Source organism: Candoia aspera, chromosome 3 (genome assembly GCF_035149785.1).
Source record: "Candoia aspera isolate rCanAsp1 chromosome 3, rCanAsp1.hap2, whole genome shotgun sequence".
Lineage (NCBI taxonomy): Eukaryota > Metazoa > Chordata > Lepidosauria > Squamata > Boidae > Candoia > Candoia aspera.
This window is the reverse complement of record NC_086155.1, coordinates 195,562,360-195,584,146: the sequence shown is the minus strand read 5'-3', so window position 1 is coordinate 195,584,146 and position 21,787 is coordinate 195,562,360. Positions and strand designations below refer to the sequence as shown.

Genomic DNA, 21,787 nt, shown 5'->3' with positions numbered 1-21,787 from the left:
AGAGTTAAAAAGTCTATATCCTTTAAAAATAGATTTTTATGTATATGTGCTTATCCACATTAGCAAAAGGAAAAATAAGAATGGAGTTGCAAAACTGTAGCAAGGAGTTTGCTGGGAGACATACTGGACTTGGCAAAGTCACCGGCCAATAGGTTCTCATAACGGTAGCTGTTCTTAGGTTCAAATGAAACCTTCAGGAGAAACTATTGAACTTATTTTTTCACATCACGGTCAGACAATTATAACTTTGTTTGAGGTCTGCAGCATACCCTTAAATTGCTTCTGTCCTTTTTGTTTTGATTTTCAGTGATAATTGTTTCCAAAGAAATACATCATCCCAAGCAAAATAAGTCCTCTTGCACCCATTTCCTTTAAAGAGAAATGAGACTAGCCTTTCTTACAGGTTATGATGTGTAACAATACAGCAAAGAAATTAAAAGGGGTCAGTCAAAACACAGGTAACTTTGCAAATTAAAAAAAACATGTCAAATTAAAGGATAAACATTTATGGTCCTTTCACCTGAGGGGGAAATAAAGCATAACAAGATTTCCCATCCTTGCTGTTTCCCCCCCACGCACACCAACAGGTCCAAAGCAAGAACTTTAAAGAAGACAGTTTCAGCAAGTTATTTTTAAAATGCCATTCCTATAACAGCCAGGACTGTGAATAACTTGTTCTTTGTTTTCCTGAAGGTGAGTCTTCCTTGGATTCCCCTTTTTGCTGAGAAAAGGGGTGGGCAGTTTCAAAACGGAGGTGGTGGCTGGCAGGCAGTAATTAGTTAACCCATCACTCTGCCTAGGTCCTGGTCCTCCTTCCTTTCTCCCCTCCCAGAATCTGCGGTTAAATACGGCTGAAAGAAGTTTCATGAAATCATCAACAGGTTCCTTTAAAAAAAAATGAAAGAAATTTATCATGGGGAGGGAATGGTATTTCAAGCTGAGCCAAGTTTTCCTGCTGCATGGGGCCACAGAAATATATATAAATGAGCCTTAAATGGGCTGAGGCTCCATTTGCAAGCTGTGAAAAGACAAGCACTCCCTGACTGGTTGCCTTTCCAGCTCCTTGAGGGTTTTAACACCAGCACAATGAACAGATTTCTTTGCTGCATACTTGCGGTAAGTCTTTGCCTGAAGGCTGAGGGTTGCTTTGGAAAGTACAAAGTAATGATGTTACTTCTCTCTGTTTCTTTACAAGCTGTATTTGCTTCCTTGAGTCTTTAGTAGTTCCTGTTGGAGCATTTTTGGGCAAGCTCCCCCTTGCTTCTAGAGGCAAAGGAAATACCTGCCACATTTTTGAAGAAGGAGCATCTTCTGAATCTTACTGTATCTTCACATGACAGAATTAAAACCATTGCAAATGTCATTAGCTGGTTGATAGATCATGATTGTCTGTGTGGTTGTAAACTATGGAACAACAAGTAAAAATCTATGGGATGGAACTGGATAGAGCATAGATGTGTTTAATTTTAAAAGGGTCTGTATGAATGTAAGCGGCTGCTGGATACAGAGTCAGACCATTGAGCCATCTTTCCCAGTATTATCTCCTGTGATCAGCAAGTATTCTTCAGAGTCTCAAACTGAGATCTTCTGTCATTCTTTTATTGAGAGATGCCAAGTACAGAACTTGGATCTTTTGTTCTTCTGTTGCTTCTTCCCAATGTAAGTAACTACAGATCTTTGGGCATTTTTATATCTGGCTGTCTGCATGAGCTCCCTATGACATGGAAGAGAATGGGAAACTTCCATATATGCTTCAGAATCAGTAAATGAGTGTGTGTACCATTTAGTGCTACCCATTCTTCAACTTCTTGCATTGTCTATTACAGAATTACAATGGGGATCTATCTAATGAATTTATATCCCAGCCTGGGAGAATCAACATATATAAATGTAATTTATCTCAGAATTGGCCCATAGCAAGGAACAGTAATGTCTGATGTTATTTTGAAGCTATATATTCAATATATTTCATTCTGGGGAAAGAAAGGAAAGGCTGTTGATAAAATAACTGTGAATGCTTCCTTTATTTCCTGCCAAGTTTGTTTCATGTGCACAACTCTTGAATTAATAATGTCATTCGCATAGTAGCTATTCAGACAATAAAAGTCCTTGAGTTCTGATTTTATATAGATTATATTTTGTTTTTCAATGGAATTCCATCCATTGAGAAATGTCTTGCTCAAGCCTCACTTCCCCAGTGGTTATAAAGAAAAACTTTGCAGTTGTTTTGCACTACCCCTGCCCCACAAAAAAGTAAGTATGAGATATGAAAAAAAGAGGTCCAACTGAAACATGTGCATTGAAATCCTTACCAGCATCATACAAGTTTGAAAAACAGTTCTTAAACTGTCCATTCATGTTAACTGATCAAACAATATAAAATTAGTATGCACTTGCTCATGCACAATTGTAAGTATTAAATAAGATGGGAATATTGCAGCCCAAGTTAAAACACTTCTAAATTCCATGAGGTTTAGTGATAGTAAAGCATCTGTGGGCTTAATTTTTAAAGACTTAATTTTGGCTGGATCAAGCCTATAATTATAAGACATAGTTTTTAAAGAGTCAGGGGAATTAGCTTTATGATCTTGCCTCTGTCCACGCCCAAACAGCACATATGAGAGATGTGATCAAAGATGCAATTGTTTCTCCCTTTACAGTTGCCACATACATAAATTGATACCATCTTCAACAACAGAGGCATGACATTAGAATTGTCCCTAGCATAATACGTGATTTAACTCTTTGGTCTAAGAAGGAATTTTACTTACCTTTGGCTTGCACAAATAAAAAAAGGATGCCTACTGGGAATTATCTCGGTATCTTCTCAGCTGTTTGAGGTATGCAGATATGGATGATCTGTTAAAATAGGCTTCCCAAACGGGTGCCTTGGAGATGTTGGACCATAACTCCATCATCCCAGCCATTGGTCATGCTAAGAGTGCTCCAGACTGTCTGGACTCCACCAGGTTGGAGAAGACTTGGAGGTAAGAAGCCTTGGCAATGAGTACAGCAGTTCTATTGCAACAGGCATCCTAATGGCAAAATACTGTACTGGTATTTCACTTTCAAGTATAAAGCCAAGATAGGAAATTACAAGGGCTGTCATTTCATTAGCGGTTGTGCATGGAGTTGCCTCAGACCCTTTTACACTAAGCAATATCTCTTTAGAGGTTCTTGGTCCCTGGAAGAGAAAGAGAGAGACTTGGAAAATGAAGATGTCTCAAGTGTGCTGAATTAATAGCATTTGAGTCACACTGTACTCTTTTAAAAAATGTAATACTTGATCTTAAGTAAAAGTACCTGGTCAGCTTTGGTTGATCCCGCAAAGATAAACAGGATTGGACCAGGGTTGGATCATTCTGAAGTTAGAGTGTGTTCTTCCAGAAGTTTTTTTTTTAAATTTCTCAGTGTCAAACAATTCCCATATTATTACCAAAACCACCACATGGATGTACCCATGAAGTCACTAGGACTTGACTTGAAGGAGACTTGACTTTTTTACCAATTTAAATTTGGAAATACCCAGGTACAAATTTCTATGCAGGCAGAAAAGACAATTGGTGATCTTGGGGCCAGTCTCTGCCCCTTGCTCTAATCACATCTGCCTAGTCTAATCTACTTTGCAGCATTGGGGTTTGCCAATGCTTTTGGAGGAAAAAAAAGTTCAAGTTATGAGGGCTGCTAGTTGTGTAGCAAATATAGCACTACCTGCATATAGAGGCAGGCCTTCTCTGCAGTGGCACCTGCCCTGTGGGACATCCTGCCCCCCGAGGTGAGGCAGGCACCTTCACTCCAGACCCTCCGGAAGGGTTTGAAGATCTGGTTCTGCCGCCTCACCTGGGATGGGAAGGGAAACAGGTCTTCCTGGGGATGGCTGGTGATGTAGAGTTCTCCCTACTGAATGTAATCTCTCCCACTTGGATTTTATACTTATATTTAGTATTTTAGTATTTGGGATGCTGACTTTGTAATTTTATATGTTGAGGTTTTTAAAGGGATAATTGTATTGTAAACAGCCCTTCTTTGGGGGGAGATGGGCGGTAATAGAAATTTGAATAATAGTGTGGCTGCCCCACTACTAATCAGTCTAGCTACACTGCACTTTCTCCTGACTTCTTCCTGCCATATTTCTTAGTTTTGTTGCAAATGGAGAACTTCCATTTTTAAGTAGCGAATACACTGCATAATCTCCAGTATTGCCTGAGGGTGGACCGCACAAGGCCATCCTGGAAGAATGGAGGAAGTGTTTCCTGGCAGCAGGAAATCATGAGTAGATAAAGGAATCTGAAATGCTTGCTACACCAATAAGCAGTAGAAACTGATTTTTTAGAAGTAGACATAAAGGTGCAAAACTGAGTTGCGGGCAAGGCAGTCCTTGCTGGCTGGTTGACAGAAAATATAGGCTTTGACTGGCTATATGTTTTCTTCCAATACTTTATGTCTTTGAGTAGCATCCTGCTAACCTTAAACAGTTGGAATAGCCTGCTCAAGTTTTGTTTCGTTGTCTTCATGAAAAGGAAGCACCAGTAAGGTTTCACAGGACAGAGGCCATCCTCTTTGGTTCCTCATCATGTTTTAATTAAGTCAGCCAGGTGCTGCCACCTGCTGAAAATACTGAGAAATAGGAAGTGATGATTAAAGGTATGTTGCTTCTCACATCTAACAGGATTCAGCTCCAGTTTAAAAGAGGGTGGCTTAATATTTTAACTCGCTGTTTCAGGTAAACTCTCCTTTGGGTTGAGTCAGAGGTGGTGCCTTTACAGCCATGTTGGTCTGGATCTGTCAGCACCAAAATAGAATCAAATAAAGAAATGTCCATGTTGATTTCTTGGCATCAGTATGGATGCATTTATGATTGCCTTCTTCTGTGATGTTTCTTAAATTTCAAGGCTGGCCTACATACAGCCCTTGTATTTCTGGATGGGCCCTCATCCAGTATTAACTAGATTTGATCCTTCCTACTGTTTTAGGATGAGCAATACCAGGAAATGCAGCCTAAATCTTTTGGTAAGATCTCTGATCTAGGCCTGGTTTCTTCAGGACTGGCCTCCCTAGGTTCTTTGTTCTCACTGAACTCCTCTTGTCTTCAGAAGAGGACTTCTTCTGAAGACAACACAGCATTGACATTAGACTTCCATTTTTCTAGACTGTGGGAAGAAGACATATCACCACAGCAAGTTCTGTCCTCAACCAATGAATGTTCACTATTCTGTATGTCAATAGCTGGACCACATTTGCTTCATCCTCACCACCTCCTTGCTGCCTTATAGGATGGAAATTGCTGGACTCTCCCTTCTTATGGTTCTTTCTTTGCAAACTGGACCTGAACTGGATTGTCTTTCAAATAGAGGGATGAGGTCATCAGATAGAGGACTGCTCACCTAATTCCAGATTTCTGAACTTCTGTAGAGGATGTTCATAAGTTCAGCTATTATGTGCAGGGCTCTTTTCAAGATATTGTAATGAATAGACATTGCATAATAGAGGGAATCATTTCTATAATATTAGAACTCAATGAAATTGATTAGTGCAAGTTTAACAAATGATCCAAGGAGCTGTGGTCTAGCAACTGTTCCTTCAAAGTAGAGAAGTACATAGATAAATAGAACAGTCTGGTATTTATACATATAGCATCAAAAATTTACCAATACTGAGAATTCATGTTTGCTTGTTTGTTTTCATCCACAGCCTTTTTTTTTCCTTTGTGTCTTTTTTAAGATTAGAAACTTAAAAGACAAGACCTATTTTTTTTTAAAATCGGTCTATCCACTGAAAGCCTTTTCAGAAGTGTATCAGGGCTTAAATGAATAACAGGCAAACTTCCTTTCTTCCCATAATATGTAATTTCTTACCATGATGATTTGGTGGTCTTCATTTGCTTTTAACAGCTTTGAAAAGAGAAGAAATCAGAGCAGATCAATTGTTTATTAGCTATTGGCTGTGACAGCTGAACTGAATATCTATCACCAGGACAGGATCTCCCTGAATATCAGGCAAAAAAATAGTGGTTTGGGGATAATCAAGTTTATGTCCTGCTGGTGAGCTCCCATTTGCTGGCTACTGCTGGAAATAGAATGAGAGCCAAGCTGGATTTTTGCCTGAAGGCAATTACAATGTTCTTACATAATGTAGAAAAGTAAATGCCAGAATTTACAGATTTGACTTGGCACTTGCCCAGCCCTTGGCAGCTGTCTTCAAATGAAAACTAGGCTTCAGGATATGTTTGCAATTCCAAACAGAGGACGCTTTATCTGTTTTAGTAAATTCAAGCATTCTTCTGTGGTCTGTGTGAAAAACCCAAAGCTGAAGCATATAATCATATTTTTGAATGCTGAAAAACTAGTTTTTTTTTTTTTTTTAAATCACAAAGCTGTGATTGAAAAGGAAAAAAAATGCTTGAAGGAACATGGGCTGTGTTGGTAATTACTATCCAATCTGTATTTATTTCACAGGGATGGAACAGTGACATTGGCTTTCGTTTGGAGATCAGGGAAAAGCCTGTGAAAGTTCAGAATTCAGTTAATAGAATGTCATTTCCCTCTCAAAAACCCTCTTCTGGCAAGACCACAAAAAGAAAGAAGTGAAGTGTCCTTCCAGTTGAGCTTGACTTGTCAAGACTTTTGAATACATTCATGTCATTTTCTTGACAGCAATATAGATGTGATTGCTCTTACCTTTTTTTCTAGGATGTATTTTGTTTCCCCAAATTAGTTAGTTATTCTGTCATTCCCTGGTTGTTTTCTCTGACCCAAGTACTAACCAGGACCAGCCCTGCTTAGCTTCTTAATCCAGAGAAGGTTGGCTGAAAAAGAATAACTCTTTGTACAATACTGGAGCCTTTTTAAAAGTTTGAAAACTTAAGATAACATCTGTAGTTTTTAATAGACCTATTATGACAAAATTTCAGGCTAATAGAACTGAAAATTATATGACAATTGGTTCAACTTGACAGAGATGACAAAATTTGTCATAGCAGTCTGTGATAAATATTACTTATGCAGTAGCGAATGTTTTCTAGTAACTTGCCACTGGTGGGGCCCCAGCTTCTCTGTGATAAAATCTTGATCTAGTTCTGTGAAATGTCTATTTTTAACATAGTATGACATGACTTTCATGATTTATGATTTAACGCAATATGTTAACCCAGCCACTGTTTATTCAACTAACCATAGTTATAAAGTATGATTTAGCACTTGAGGACACCATCAGTGTATTGCAAAAAAACAACAACCCTCAAATGTACAAACTTTAAAGTTGCTTTACTTCTATTTTATTAGTTATTGGACATCTCAGTAAAATGCACAGTCCAGGAAACTCTTCCTCCAAAATATCTCCACTATGACCCTATGACCTCCCATCCACTGATGTGTGACCAGTGCCCTCCAGGAACCTATGTCAAGCAGCACTGTACAGCCTCAGCAAAGACTGAATGTGCTCCTTGTCCAGATCAATCTTATGCAGATGAATGGAACAATCATGAAAAATGTCACTATTGCAATGTGGTGTGCAAGGAACTGCAATATGAAAAAGTCAGATGCACCAGCACTGGAAACCGTGTCTGTGAGTGCGTAGAAGGACGGCACCTTGACCTAGAATTCTGTTTGAAGCACACAGCATGTCCCCCTGGATTTGGTGTGGTCCAAAAAGGTATGTACCTCTTTTCAAGAGATGATGTCAAGATTGCTCAACTATCAAAGGCTGTGTCTGGGTCACTCAGGGTGAGTAAAAATCTTTTCCAGGCAACTAAGTGGAAAAGATACTGCTCCCATCCAGCTAGGTGTTATGATAAAAGAGTAAAATCTGGTTTATCCTATCCTGAAGATTAAAAAAAACACATAGACTGATCTTACTGCGGCAGAATGTATTGAAAGACAGTATAATAGAATGGCTAGCAATTGGAGTGAAAATGGAGCTGAGTTCAAATCCCTCCTCAGTCATGCTCACTGAATAAGTATGGGGTGAACGAATATATTAATTGCATTTAATTTAACTTTACTATATTTTAAATCCCATTACAATTATTATGTTTCTATTAAAGAATAGCATAGCACAAAAAACAAATAGGATGACAGCCATGACAAGTTCCAACTAGAAACCTAGAAATTATCCAAGTAATGCCACAAAATTTAACATGTCCAACAAGGTGGGTTTTTGTAAATCCATAGTTGATGTATATGAAATACTTATTTTTTTTGTAAACAGGTCTGTTACGTTGCCTAATGTGCCAATAACTATAGTGATGACTTCATAGCAAGACCTTTTCTATAATCTACCCATTTCAGTCTTTAGATCTCTACATTTTGTAATTTTTCCCCAATTCTTTTTCATCAATTCTGGTCTCCCTGGGTATTACCACATCTACAAAAATGACTCTTTTCCTTTCAATTATTGTTCTATCCAATGTGGTGTTTTCTAGATGGAGATCAATTTGTGTGAAAATGCTATAAAATTTAACATCATTTTTTCAATTTTTTAAAACTGTGTGATTATACTACATTCAGAAAACTTGGAAATTATATTTTTGCACAGATGCAAAAAAACAAAAATTTGCTATTATTATTTGGCCCTGGCCATTCTCCCTGCTTTTTTTGTTGTTGCTGTTGTTCCCACCTACATCCTCAGCATGCTGTTCAAAGATCAAGTGCCAAGTTGGTATAGATCACTAAAGTTTGCCTTAGAGAGATTTTGCTGGGTCATCCATAAATGGTTACAGCTATTTCTTATAGCCAAATTAAAATATCTACCAGGTTTGAACTGTCAAGCCTATATAAGCATAACATTTGCTGCTCCACTGGCAATCCCTAATCTGCCATAGGCAACAATGCCAGTAAATGGTGCTTTCCTTATTTACTGTATGCAAGGCACATTAAGGACAAGGATGGGTGGGTTCCCCACCCACTAAACATCACCAGCTAGTAGGAAGTTACTCTACTTAATGTGGGATGAGGCTGGGAAGGAGGCATATTTTGAAGATAACTAGACTAGTAGGTTGAGCCATCTGTCAAAACTTGCTGTGTGTTTGCATAGGTGTTTTGCAATGAGTGAGCATTAAACCTAGGTTCAAAAGCAGCTCAACAGCTGACAGGCATGGGAAGGTTTGCAACTGTTAAGCATAGGAGAGATAACTGTCCCTCCCCTGCTTCACTGTGCACCCCCCTCCCTCACCACTATCACTATTTAGCCTGATCCAGGTTTCCAAGCCAGATATTCATTCAGAGACCTAACAGTGCAAGAGGAGAGTCCTGATTGAAAGAACCTGATGCTCCCACTGCCCAAAGCAGAATAGCCTTGGAAGACGGTGCCCAGGAACCAGTGGGAGGGGGCATACATGCAGCCTCCTAGGTAGCCAGTAGATCCCACTCCTTGGTGGTCACTTGACTGCCCCAGAAACAGAATGATTACAAACATGACAGATTGTATCTGCAGTAAAACCTATGCTGGGATAGGAGAGAAGACACTACATTAACATTGGTACAGCCAGGGATGAATAACTTAAAGCTATCTGAGATATGAGTTGGGATCAGATGAAGGCAATGTCATGAGGACACAACATCAAAAAGTAGTTACCGGGGCATACTTGTGCAGTGGTTAGATGTGAGTGAAAAAATGCTCTTACTAAGCTTACTGTTTTTGCCCTCTGCTTGGACCTGCAAAAACAAAGCTCCACCTGGCTTTTAAATAAGCGTGCTCAGATGAACACGATGGATACTAAATTTCTTGTGATGCTTACAAGAACAGTCTCCTCAGACTGTTACCAAAAGGAATGTTGCTGGCAGTTGAGCAAAATACTCTACTCTTACGATAATGGCTAATCTAATGGCTGCAAATTGCATTCTAATGAGACATGTGATGGATTGCCCTCTTTCATGGGAACATTATCTGAGATGCAATATTTATGGATGATAATTGATAACATTTTTCATTGGGAAGCATGCCACTCCAAGGCCTTGTGCACCATAACACAGAACAGAAGTGTTAACTGATATAGCACCAGGAGAGTAATTATAACAATATTAGAGTATCAGCGAAAGTCACCATACCTGGATGGCCATAATTAATCACCTGCATCACAAATGGATCCTTGTAGAAAACAAAGCTACAAGAAGTTCTCTTGCCAGACAAATTGGCAATATCCTGTATTTCAAAGTCAGGATAAAGACCATATTAAATGGAATTTGAAAGGGGTGATGATGGGGAATCTTTCACTGAAGGAAAAATGAAATCTATCACCAAAGAATGCATTTAAAAGACAGTGGACAAATTCTAGAACCAATAAACATCTCACAATGACTCAGCCTGTACTAGTTCTATCATTTGACTTAGTTACTCTTCTCTGATTGAATGGACTTTTCATTTAAAATGTGATGGATCTCCTAATATTAAAGGAAAAAAAATATAGCTAGTACATAAAGAGGGTTTCCTGTATTGACAAAGATGTAAGAATTCTCATAATTCAAATCTAGCATGTAAAACAAACAAATCCAAGTTATGTATCATGTAAAGTATTTTGTTTAAGGTATATTCTAAATAGAAAATCTAAAGATACGTACATGAAACTGTTATACTTTCTGCGTAACACATTAGTTCATTTTGCATATTGGTGATCTTCCAAATCATGGACCGGTTATTTGTTCTCCCCTGTTTTATTCATTATATTTGAAAACTACCCATGAGCAATAGCTTTCTCAAATCAATTACTGCTGTATCTGCATCAGTAAATCATTTTGACAAGCCAGGTTTACAAATATGGTATGATACCTTTAAACAGCCTCATTCAAGGTATAACTTGCAAGTTTGGATGTCAAAACAACTAAGTTTTGGGCAAACTAACTAAATGTGTATCTTCAGGTCAGTCTTGACTTTTGGTGGCTGTGTGGGCAAGTCCATGCAGTTTTCATGGCAATGTTTTGGGAAGTGGCTTGCCATTGCCTTCCTCTAGCGGTGACAGAGAGTGACTGGCCCAAAGTCACCCAGCTGGCTTTGTGCCTAAAACCAGACTAGAATTCATGGTCTCCCAGTTTCTAGCAATGTATATAGAGGAAGACTAAAAAAGAAGAAGCACCTTAAGACACAGGACTCATTTCCAGAGTTCTAATGCATAGTGGGGAGAATGTGGAGAACTTTTTCTTTCTTTCTTTCTTTCTTGATTAATCTATTGATGGTTGAAGCCAGGTACACAGGTGAATAGGGTCATCCCTTTCTCTGCCATTATTCTTTCTTTTTCCTTTCTCTCCTACATTTCTGAGCAAAGAACTGCTCATGGGATGAACAGGAAGGTCTTTCTTGCCAAGGACTCAAATATGCAGAGGGATTTTGAAATTAGCCCATGGGCTACATGTGTTCTAAGGAGTTCTAGTCCAGGTTCTAGTCCAGCCTCAGCCACAGAAGCTTCCTGGGTGACTTTGGGACAGTCCTTTTCTCTCAGTCCAAGAATCCATGCAGTATAGCAGTGAAGGTGTTGGAATAGGAGCAGGAAACCCAGGTTCAAATGTCCCCTCATGGAGACTCATTGGGTGATACTTGCTCAGCCCAGCTTCTTGTTGTGAGGAAAAGAAGAAGGGGCATTATATACACCGTCCTGTGCTCCTGAATGAAAGGTGGGATATAAATCTAATACATCAATAAAACTGTGCTTACCTGTAGTCTATAGGATTGCAGAGCAGAAAACGTTAACAATTTTGAGTAACAATATTGTCATAACAATTTGTAGTTGTATATGAAGACAGCTATGTATGATTTTTTTTAATTAAAAGAAAAGTTAGAAAAATTATCCTTAGAACAATAAGCAGAATCACCCAGCCATGTTATGACATAGTATTTAATGTGAATCCAGCTACAATGGCTTGTAAAATATAGTTATAGCTTAGTATAATTTAGTATAATTTATCATAACTTAGCTTAAACCAATGCCTTCAAGGCTCTCTTTAAGGCATCAGTTTTCAAGCAGGGATATACTGTACTATAGTTACTACTGGCAGTACCATGGCTGGCTGGGGAATTCTGGGAGTTGAAGTCCACACATCTTAAAAGTTGCCAAGGTTGAGAAATACTGATCTAGATGGAAAGTAACTCCCTCTCAAAATTAAGGAATAGCCATGATAGGAAAAAAGCAAAGAAAATGGGCAGAACTGCCAATCTATGCTGAGTGTTGTGGCAAAGGGAACTGAGCATCTCAACAGAGTGTTTCCTTGGGTGTGAAACTATAATAACCTCTGAGAGGTCAAGTTTATGAGTCTTATAAAATAATGTCATGCCTTAGATTGCTCTCTCATTATTTGGATGGATTTGCTCATTATTTTCCAATTATAGCAATATAATATAGCAACAATCTTATCATATATGATCAAAATAATAAAATAATACTTGCAATGCTTCTTTTAAAAAATAGGGTTTTTGAGGGGGGTCTTTCTCTTGGTGGGACCCAGGTTCTTTGCTTTGCAAAGACTTCAGTTATGAAAGCTTGAAAACTTAATTGCTGTATCAGACAGGGGTTATATGATCTTCTCACTGCTGAGAAAGATGTGAATGAACTATTATGTCTTTCCCAAGTATGTGTCTTCCTAAGTTGAAACATATAGGTAAATAAACTACACATCTTTTATCTTTTCCTAAAAGTTAATGGGTGCTACTCCTAGTTAACAGCTGCAAAGAGAGTTTTTGAGAATTACTGATTAAAAGGGCATTTCTTGAGTTTTGTATTGGAAACAGGAGACTATCAATACATTCTTAATGTTTTAGGCATATGCTACAGTTTCTTTGAAATAAGTTTTCTGATGCATATACTTTCAACAGGACAGTGGAGTTGGCTTTATTGAAATGGAAACTGAACACTTTTGAGGCTTCAGGTTGCTCTGAGCTGTAATCATTTTTGTGTGATTCACATATATATTTTGCTAAAGAATTATGGTAGCAATGAAGACCTTTTTAAGGGTTGGAGGACTTGGGTGCAATATTCATTTGAGCCTCTTCCACCTTCTTTCTTATTCTGTGTCAAAGGATTCTTCTTTTCTCTGTTGGTTGTTTTCCATTGAAGTAAATGGTTCAGTCATCAGGCACATGTAGGAAAACCCACATAACTTACAAGAAGTTGTACTGTTCCTAATCCATCTGATCATTTCCAATCTGGACCGATACTTCAGTGAGGAGCACTTCCATATGTGGAGCCTGGGTATTACTTCTGCTCCCCCCACAGAGGCCATAGTAGTAATTCTGACAAGCATGGACAACAAGAGAAAATATGTTGCAGAGCTGGAGTGGTGAAGCAAGGATGGAATGCCACAGCCCAGATATCAACAGGATGAAGAAAAGACCACAAGATCTGGGTCATTTTCGGTTCTGGCGATCAACCAAAAATCCTTCTTTGAAAGAAGGTTTCAGCTATTTCTTTAAGTCTCTGATGAGCAGCCCAGTAAATGTCCCTAGGAATTCCACAAAATTAAACCAACTCCAACTTTTAGCTCTTGTGGGTGCAAACTAATCTTTGTCTCAAACTATGCTTCGTAGGACTTTAAAAGCCCAAACAAGGTGTGGAGAAATGGCTTGACAGCTAGAACAATACTTTCCTAGAGCTTCTGTTCCCCTACATAATAATTTGTATGTTGATAATATTTTCCACTGCAAATTCCATGTATGAGCATAGTGACCATAGCAGCATTTGTTCTCAGGTCCAGATTGAATTTACTTTTGTAAATCTTTTAGTCTGAGAGAGTGCACAAAGAACAATCGCTCTGAAAAATAGCCTGATTGTCCTGAAAAAAACAAAACAAAACATTGTATAGCATCTGACATGTTAGTTTACAATACTTTTTATGTTATCTTGGAGAATTTCATAGTAATCTAGTCATCTGAAAGTAGAATCAATATATAATCTTTACAGAGCTACCTTAACAAATTATGACTTGCCTTTAAAAATCTGTGGAAACTCATTTAGTGTTTCCAAGAACGTAACTTACCTAACTCCAACCTGTGGTCAAAGCTAATAAAATTCTCCTTGCTTAGAAGGATATATTTGCATAAGAAAGAACACACAGATATGTACACCAGTTGGTTTGGAACATAACCATTTTCCTTGGTTTATTATAGAAATGGAAAGTTGCTTAGAAGAGACTTAAATCTACTGCATCAAATTGGCAGCCCCAAAGCCATCTGTGGAATAGGGACCATGAATTCCAGGCCACCAGGTGCTTGAGAAACACTCCCATTTGTAATTCCAGATTGCTCAAGAGATTAGGGTTATTAAGCACCGGCAGGCTGTAATGTAGGGTTGGCTTGCTCTGTGGGACTCATGGAATAGTAGTTCTATAAGCCAGCTTCAAGGAAAAGAATTTTTGTTGTTTGTTAAATGATGCAAAATAACTGATTTCAGTGTCCCGAATAAAAAGGGGAAAATTTGTTAAAAGTGTTTAGAAATTATTTTATTTAAGGTGTTATTTGTGGTGACATATTTCTTCATCAGTCCTTCTAACAGCAGCTCTTCTCTTTGTATTTGATAGCAGGAGTGGGCAATAACAATCTGCCATTTTGAATTTTCCACAGTTCCATCAACTTTCCGACATAAGGTGGTGGAATACTAAAATAACAGCCTCTTTTTTGGCATGTTATTTCCTACCAGTATCCTGAAAACATGTTATGGCTCAGTAGGTATTCTGGCTCATTAGGAGAAATGCAGAATGGTGGACAGTTGGGGAATGCCAGAACAGGGATCTATATTAGTTGGCTGTCTCAAGGTGCTGAGACCAGCCAGAGACAAGATGCTGGTGCTAATTTTATTCCTAGGGGAAAAAAAATCTTCTGCTCAACTATAGTTTTGGAACTTGGGAGTTAGGTGGACTATCCAGAATCATCCCAATTTGTCTTTAGTATCTCTATTTATACAGACTAACATTCCCACTATTTTGAATGGTGTATCAGATATTTTTAGGGCTAAGAAATGCTTTGGATTCAATTCTGAAAAGGTGCTTAGATGGACATGAATGGGAATGTGGCACCTGTCTCCCCCCCCCCTTTTTTTTTTATTTTTAAAGAAGCCATGCTTTTTCTCAGGATCATGTGGTAGCTGTATAAGGCAGCTGCCCAATCATGGGAAAAGATGCAGGTGCTTTAATGAGTTGCACTTCTGATTCATGCTCTTGTATATTCCAAAGCATCTTTTCCTAATGATCTCTGAAGTGCTGGACAGGCCTAATGTTTATGACATACCTATCTATCTAATTTCTGGTTGGGTCAAACTAGATCCATGTGGATCTTCCATTTGGCTGAATGCTATGCAAGTGAAATATTCTATTCTTCCTAGAGTAGAATTTTTGTGTGCAGGGATACTGTTTTTTGTTTAACATGGAGGAAATACAAATAATATCTTCTGTCACTTTCTGAAGTGGAATAGTCCCTTTCTTTGAGGGTTTGCTGAATTATTGTTTACAAAACCAAAAGATTCAGGTGAGATTTAAAACATTAATCTACTAAATTATGCTGGGTGACAGGCATTCCTCTTTCAAAGCAAGTCAGAGTGTTTTTCATTTCAGTCCTTGGTGTTGTCATTTGTTGAATGGGAAATTCCTGAAGTGCTATAAACAAAGTGATTGATAAATATTTTTTTTAATCATCTCTTTCCATTTCTGCAGGTACCCCTGAAAGTGACACCATTTGTGAGACATGTCCAGAAGGACATTTCTCCAATGATACATCATCCAAAGCTGCCTGTCAAAAACACACTAACTGTAGTGCCCTAAGTCTCAAATTGGTGCAGAAGGGAGACTCTACACATGATAATGTATGCCAGGGAGAAGGGAGTGACAAATTGGATCAGCAGTGTGAAATTGGTATGTATATAATCCAAAAAATAAAATAATGGAACTCTTTGTGAGTTTACAGCTGACGTGCAGTTAGGAATACAATAAGATTTTATCTAGCCTTGATTTTGGAATGAATGAGACCAATCACGCCTACCGGACTAATACGTAGACTGGAAAATTATTGTCCTGTGGAAGTGTTGTCACATAGAAGAGGGACTGGATTTATTCTTTATTGCCCCAAAGGGCAGAAGCAAAACCAATGGGTTAAAACTACATGGAAATAGTTTCAGATTAAATGTCAGGAGGAACTTCCTGATTGTATTAAGTTGTCAGCTCCAGGTGGAACAGGATGTCACATGAACCGGGCAAGTATCCTTTGGTGGAGGTTTCAAACCAGAATCTGGTATGTCATCTGTCAAAGATGTTCCAGTGGATCCTGCCTTGGGCAGGTGGTTGAACTAAATGACCTCTAAAGTTCTTCAAAATTCATGATTCTATGAAATAAGTACAGGTAGGCCTCAACTTATGACCGTTTAATGACGGTCTGAAGTTACAATGGCCTCGAAATGGGTGCTTTATGGCCTGTAAAGCACTTCTGAGCATTGTAAAGTGTTGTCCCCCTCCATGGTTACATGACCGCATTTTGGGTGCCTGGCAACCAGCTTGCATTTACAACCGGTCGCAGCGTCCTGCAGTCACATGCTCTTGTTTTGCTATTTTTTTGCCGTTTTCCGGTAAAAAAAATGCCCATTGGGGAATCTGGATGTGCTTAGCAGCCACCTTAATTCATTTAACAACTGCCGTAAAAATGGTTGTAAAATCATTTCAGTGACTCGACTTATGACTGCAACAACTTATGATGGAAATTCCGGTCCCAATTGTGGTCGTAAGTCAAGGACTCCCTGTAAATGTGAAACTGACATCAGAAATACATCTTTTCAGTTCCTTATTGTTGGCATACTCTCCATTCTGCTGGCCTCATTGTTTCTGCCTTTAAATCTATCATTAAATAAGGGCTTCGGCCTGGGACGACACCTTCTCGTTGGGGTGCTTTATGAATCTTCTGCTGTGCAAATGTAGAGGCCCAGTTCCTCCAGTGAAGCAACATAATGCAGCTGCTCTGTTTGAAGTGAGGGCCACCCTGCTTCAAAGGGGTGCTTTACACACTTTGTCCCCCAAAGGAAGCACTCTGTCAAAATTTAGGTTGAAAATGAATCTCATTCTTTTTCAGCAGGGCCCAGTCCCTGTTAGGTCTGCATAGGATTGCAGCCTTGAGAAAATCACGCTGGGAATATTACACTTTCTGAAAAGATGCAGAGGCAGTTGTTGACGGCTGCCTGAAAGATCAATGTCCTTATTTTAAAATCAGTATCTTTATTATTGTAGATGTAACCTTGTGTGAAGAAGCATTCTTCAGGTTCATCGTTCCCAGAAAACTAACATCCACCTGGCTGAACACCCTCATGGACAGTCTGCCTGGCATAAAGGTCACTCTGGAAAACACAGAAAGAATTAAACAAAAGCACAGCCCACAGGACCAGACCTTTCAGCTACTGAAGTTATGGAAACAGCAAAATAAAGACCACAGTATGGTTACAGATATTGTCCAAGGTACGTATTAAAGAAAAGCAGGGAATTATGTTTACAGACTGGGTCAGTTTATGTAAAATGTTTGCTCCTGACTGTGAATTAAATCACCACAACAGTCAAAGCAGTAAGTTAAAAGTGGCCATTGTGGCTCTGACATTAGTAATCAGAGCAGCTTCTGAAAGCATAAGCCACGTGGCCACATATCGCATGTTTTAGTTATGCACTGGAGAGCTGAGCGCATGAAAAGTATGACGCCAACTGCAAAGCAAGAGATGATTGTGTGGTTTTTCCCTCTTCTTTTTCTTCTTTCCCTTTAGTGTTGAGCAGGGTGAGGGATGTTCTCTGGCTGCAGTATCTGTAGCAGCGTGGGGCAAGATAAGGACTGCCATTCCTTATCTTCAGCATTTGATGTCAGTGGAAGTGGCCACAATCATCTTAAAATGGCTTTGAAGGTTGGGGGTGTGAAAATGATGGCTGTTTGGAAGTCTTCTTCATTTAAAATCAACTTTCTGTGTCTTTGGGCCTTTCCCCACTTACACCTAAGCATTGCGCAAACATGCCTTGGCCACATCTTCTTCCCTGCCATCTTCCCATGACTTTGCCTTCATCTCATCCCCAGACCATGAATGGGACAGGCTTAAGTCATCATTTGCTATATTGGTGTTAAAGTAGAGTTTCCTCCCTTACATCCAAAAGCGCCCTCAAGATGGGTAAAAGCAGTGATCAGGAGGAGAGGCATTGGAGATGTAAGGTAGAAATTGACAAAGGGGAGAGAGAATTTCCTACAGGTATAGTTTTCTAGAGCCAGTTTGATGTAGTGTTTGGGCTAGAAACTGGGAGACCATGAGTTCTAGTCCTGCCTGGGGCACAATGCCAGCTGGGAGACCTTGGGCCAGTCACTTTATCCCAGCCCTAGGAAGCAGGCAATGGCAAACCACTTCTGAAATCTTGCCAAGAAAAGTGCAGGGATTTGTCCAGGCGGTTCCCAGGAGTCAACACTGACACACACATACTGTTTTCTGACAACTTAATTTCAGCTCAGCAGTGAGGAGAAACCAATGTCTTTTTCAGTGCCTTGAAGTCAATCTTGACTCCTGACAACTACACAGACAAGTCTATGCAGGTTTTTTTGATAACATTTTTGGGACGTGGTTTGCCATTTCCTTATTCCTGGGGCTGAGAGAGAAGGACTGGTACAGCCAGCTGGCTTTTTGCCAAAGTTAGGACTAGAACTCACGGTCTCCTGGTTTCCAGCCCATGCCTTTAACCATTGCACAAACTGGCTGGGCACAAAATGAAGCTTCTTTTAGGGAAATATGGGATTATTATATCAGTGTGGAATCTAATTTACTAAGATGGCATTGTGATCACCAACTCAGATTCCCTTTCATTGATTTTAATTTGCAGGGTAGATTTGCTTATGATTTCAAGAAAGTATTGACAGAAAAAAGGGCTTAACTCCACCAGCATTGCAGCAGAGGAGACAGGATACAAGAAATCATATTTTTGTAACCTTAATGAAGAGAACTAAACATGTTTAATTCTTTTTTTAGGTATCAATCTTTGTGAAAATAGCATTTTAAAGCACATTGGCCATCTCAACATCACCTTTGAGCAACTCAATATCCTGATGGAAAATTTACCAGGGAAAAAAGTGGGTAGAGAAGAAATTGAACATATTTTTAGGATGTGCAAATCCACAGAACCAATTCTGAAGCTCCTGAATTTGTGGAGGATAAAAAATAAAGACCAAGACACCATCAAGGGCTTGACGTTTGGGCTGAAGCATTTGAAAACATACCATTTCCCCAAGACAACAATTCAAGGTTTCCGGAAGGTGGTAAAATTCCTCCACAGCTTCACAATGTATAAATTATACCAGAAGCTTTTCTTAGAAATGTTAGGAAACCAGATCCATTTGGTAAAAGTGAGACGTGGGTAGTTTTAAATTCTCTGATCTTTCATTTGCCACTTGCTGCTAGCAATAATTAAATGGGGGAGGGGAGTGTTTTCCTATATTATACTTATTTATATTTATATGACTGACTGGGATAGCTTAGACTATCTTAGCACTTTTGTTGTTGTTTTATAATACTAAAATGTTTATCTGGAATCTGTCTTCATCCAAGAATTCCAGTGAATTCCATGGATGTAGAAGTAATAGCAAAAAAAAAAAAAAAAAACCAAACACCCCACCCACCCTGATTTGCTATTTATATTAATTTGAAATCTAAGATGTTGTAGATATTTATAAACTTCACTGGCAACTGTTTGAGATTAAGGGCTGAAGCAGATCACCACTTATCAAATGTCATTGTTTAAACCCTTATGGCCCACTGTGTATGGATGGCCCTAAAACTTTATTTTCCAGCATGTTAGAGTCTCTAACATGGTACCCTTGAAATTCAATGTCAATTCCATGGGAGATTTTCTCATCAATTTCAAGCAAAGAAAAAAAAAAGTGTCATGCATTCAGGTGGGCTTTGTGCCTCTTAAATGCAAAAGCCACCCCCCCCCCCAAGTTATTCCTGCTTATATGACCTCATGTTGTTATCTTAAGTGCCCTTTGCTGTCCTTGGCTACTGATAATAATAAGAAGTGAGTGTCTTGGCTAGAAAAAGTGCTAGGCTCCTGCAAATGAAAACTCACAACAGAGGAAAAGTGTGGCTCCATTTGCAGAAAGAGACCAGTGGCCATTGATCTTCTACTCCAGTATTTCTCAAACTTGTCAACTTTAACATGTGTGGACTTCATGCTGGCTAGGGAATTCTGGGAGTTGAAGTCCATGCATCTTAAAGTTGACGAGTTTGAGAAACACTGTTCTACTCATTTCTCCACTATGTTTCTAACTATTCCTTACTTACATCTCTGTCGTAAAGCACATACCAGACTCCAAACCATGTTGGCGGTACTCATTTCACGCACAAAAGCTTCAAACAGTACTTCCCACTTTGCTTCCCATAACTACATACAAAAGATTGCCATAGGTTCAAAATCCCATTCTGTCACAGTGGCCAGTTTCCTGTTCATCCATTTTTTGCCATTGTGGTGGTCTCTAGGTGGGGAGAGACTGTAACCTGCAGAATTCCTAGCCTGCAGTTGTCAGCTTAGGTAGGCTAAACTGGCTTTATTTTTCAGTGTTCCTACTATTTAAATCCCAAATCTCCTGCATTCACTTCTCTTGAATGAATTTGAGTTAGTGTAAGGAAACAAAATGTTTTTTCTACTTTCTCCCACCCAAGGGGAATTTTTAAAAATAAACTACCAAATCCTTCTTTTCTCCCTCCAAACCCCTGATACATTAATCATCTTTTTCTTTCACTAAAAACACAAACTCTACCATCTAAAGCCATTTTTTCCTCGTTCCAAGTGGCACTGATTTGGATCCATACATGGCAGGCTGGAAGCTTGCTCCAAGAAGTTGCAATAACTGTTTCTTGAAAAAAAGCATAGTTGTTTTGTTTTCTTTTGTAATTTAATCTTGAATGTATGACTGAATCTTTAGTCTGAATTATAAGTAGGTTGCAGACCTCTGGTGATGTCATCAGAACAGCAGGCTGTTTAATCTTTTGCACTCTCTGTTGGCTGACTTCTAATGTTGATAAAACTTCTAGGTCGAAAGCTTTTCATCTGTTTTCACCCTCAAATTTACAGAGGGGAAATGAATGGAATGTACACTGTTTATTTTCAAGCTAAAAGGGATGGGGAGATATTTATAGGTTATGTTTTGTAGTAGACCTTTCCATCATTCTTTTTCTGTGGATTTTTAAAGATTGTTTCTTAGGTTTGTCTGTATAGAATGTAATATCTTTTGGAAATAATTTCCAGGAAAAAAAAACATGTTGAAAGTAGATCATTAAGAAGCTGTACATTTTGTTTTAGAACATGAATGTACCATATTTAAAAGATGGGTTTTCAAGTTGGATTTTTGACCATGTTTTATAAAGCTATTTTTTTCATTTAATATCTATGGCTCATTCCTTTGGTTCTTCTGTCTCACAGTAGATAAAAACCCTATTCTGGCCACTTCAGAAGTCAAAAGGTGGAGGGACTATCATGTTATATGGACATGATTTCCACACTGTGGTGGCTGAAAATGATTTTAGTTCTTCCCATAGCTGGGTATTGCTGACAGGTTCCAAATCATCTGAATAATTTTAATCTGGTTCAGCAGAATATGGTTACCATCTCCCTTCACCTTTTCTTACCTTACAAATATCCCTCCAGTTTTAAAGTTGACAATGCTTACATAGGTGTAAAACTCTGTTTCTCAACTTAGACAACTTCCAGGTAGGTGAACTTCAGCTCCAGGCATTCCTAGCAATAGTAATGCTAGATGGCGAATCCTGGAAGTTGAAGTTCATATATTTGGGATTTGCCCTGTTTGGAAAACACTGGTCTAA

The 21,787-nt window shown here is 38.8% G+C and overlaps 1 protein-coding gene across 1 annotated transcript; it reads left to right on the top strand.

Annotated features, from left to right (window-relative positions):
- The first annotated feature begins 949 nt into the window (after positions 1-949).
- On the top strand, positions 950-21,348 carry TNFRSF11B (TNF receptor superfamily member 11b). Its single transcript, XM_063299617.1, has 5 exons — positions 950-1,116; positions 7,281-7,650; positions 15,624-15,821; positions 17,181-17,405; positions 18,938-21,348. The coding sequence occupies exons 1-5, from the start codon at positions 1,087-1,089 to the stop codon at positions 19,324-19,326; spliced, it is 1,212 nt and encodes a 403-aa protein (XP_063155687.1). The 5' UTR covers positions 950-1,086; the 3' UTR covers positions 19,327-21,348.
- Positions 21,349-21,787: the final 439 nt, after the last annotated feature.

Bases quoted from the DNA above. Each gene is read 5' to 3' on its own strand.
- TNFRSF11B (XM_063299617.1), top strand. From the start codon at position 1,087: ATGAACAGATTTCTTTGCTGCATACTTGCG. The intron at 1,117-7,280 runs GTAAGTCTTTGC...CTATTTTATTAG, and splicing joins TTCTTTGCTGCATACTTGCG to TTATTGGACATCTCAGTAAA. The intron at 7,651-15,623 runs GTATGTACCTCT...CCATTTCTGCAG, and splicing joins ATTTGGTGTGGTCCAAAAAG to GTACCCCTGAAAGTGACACC.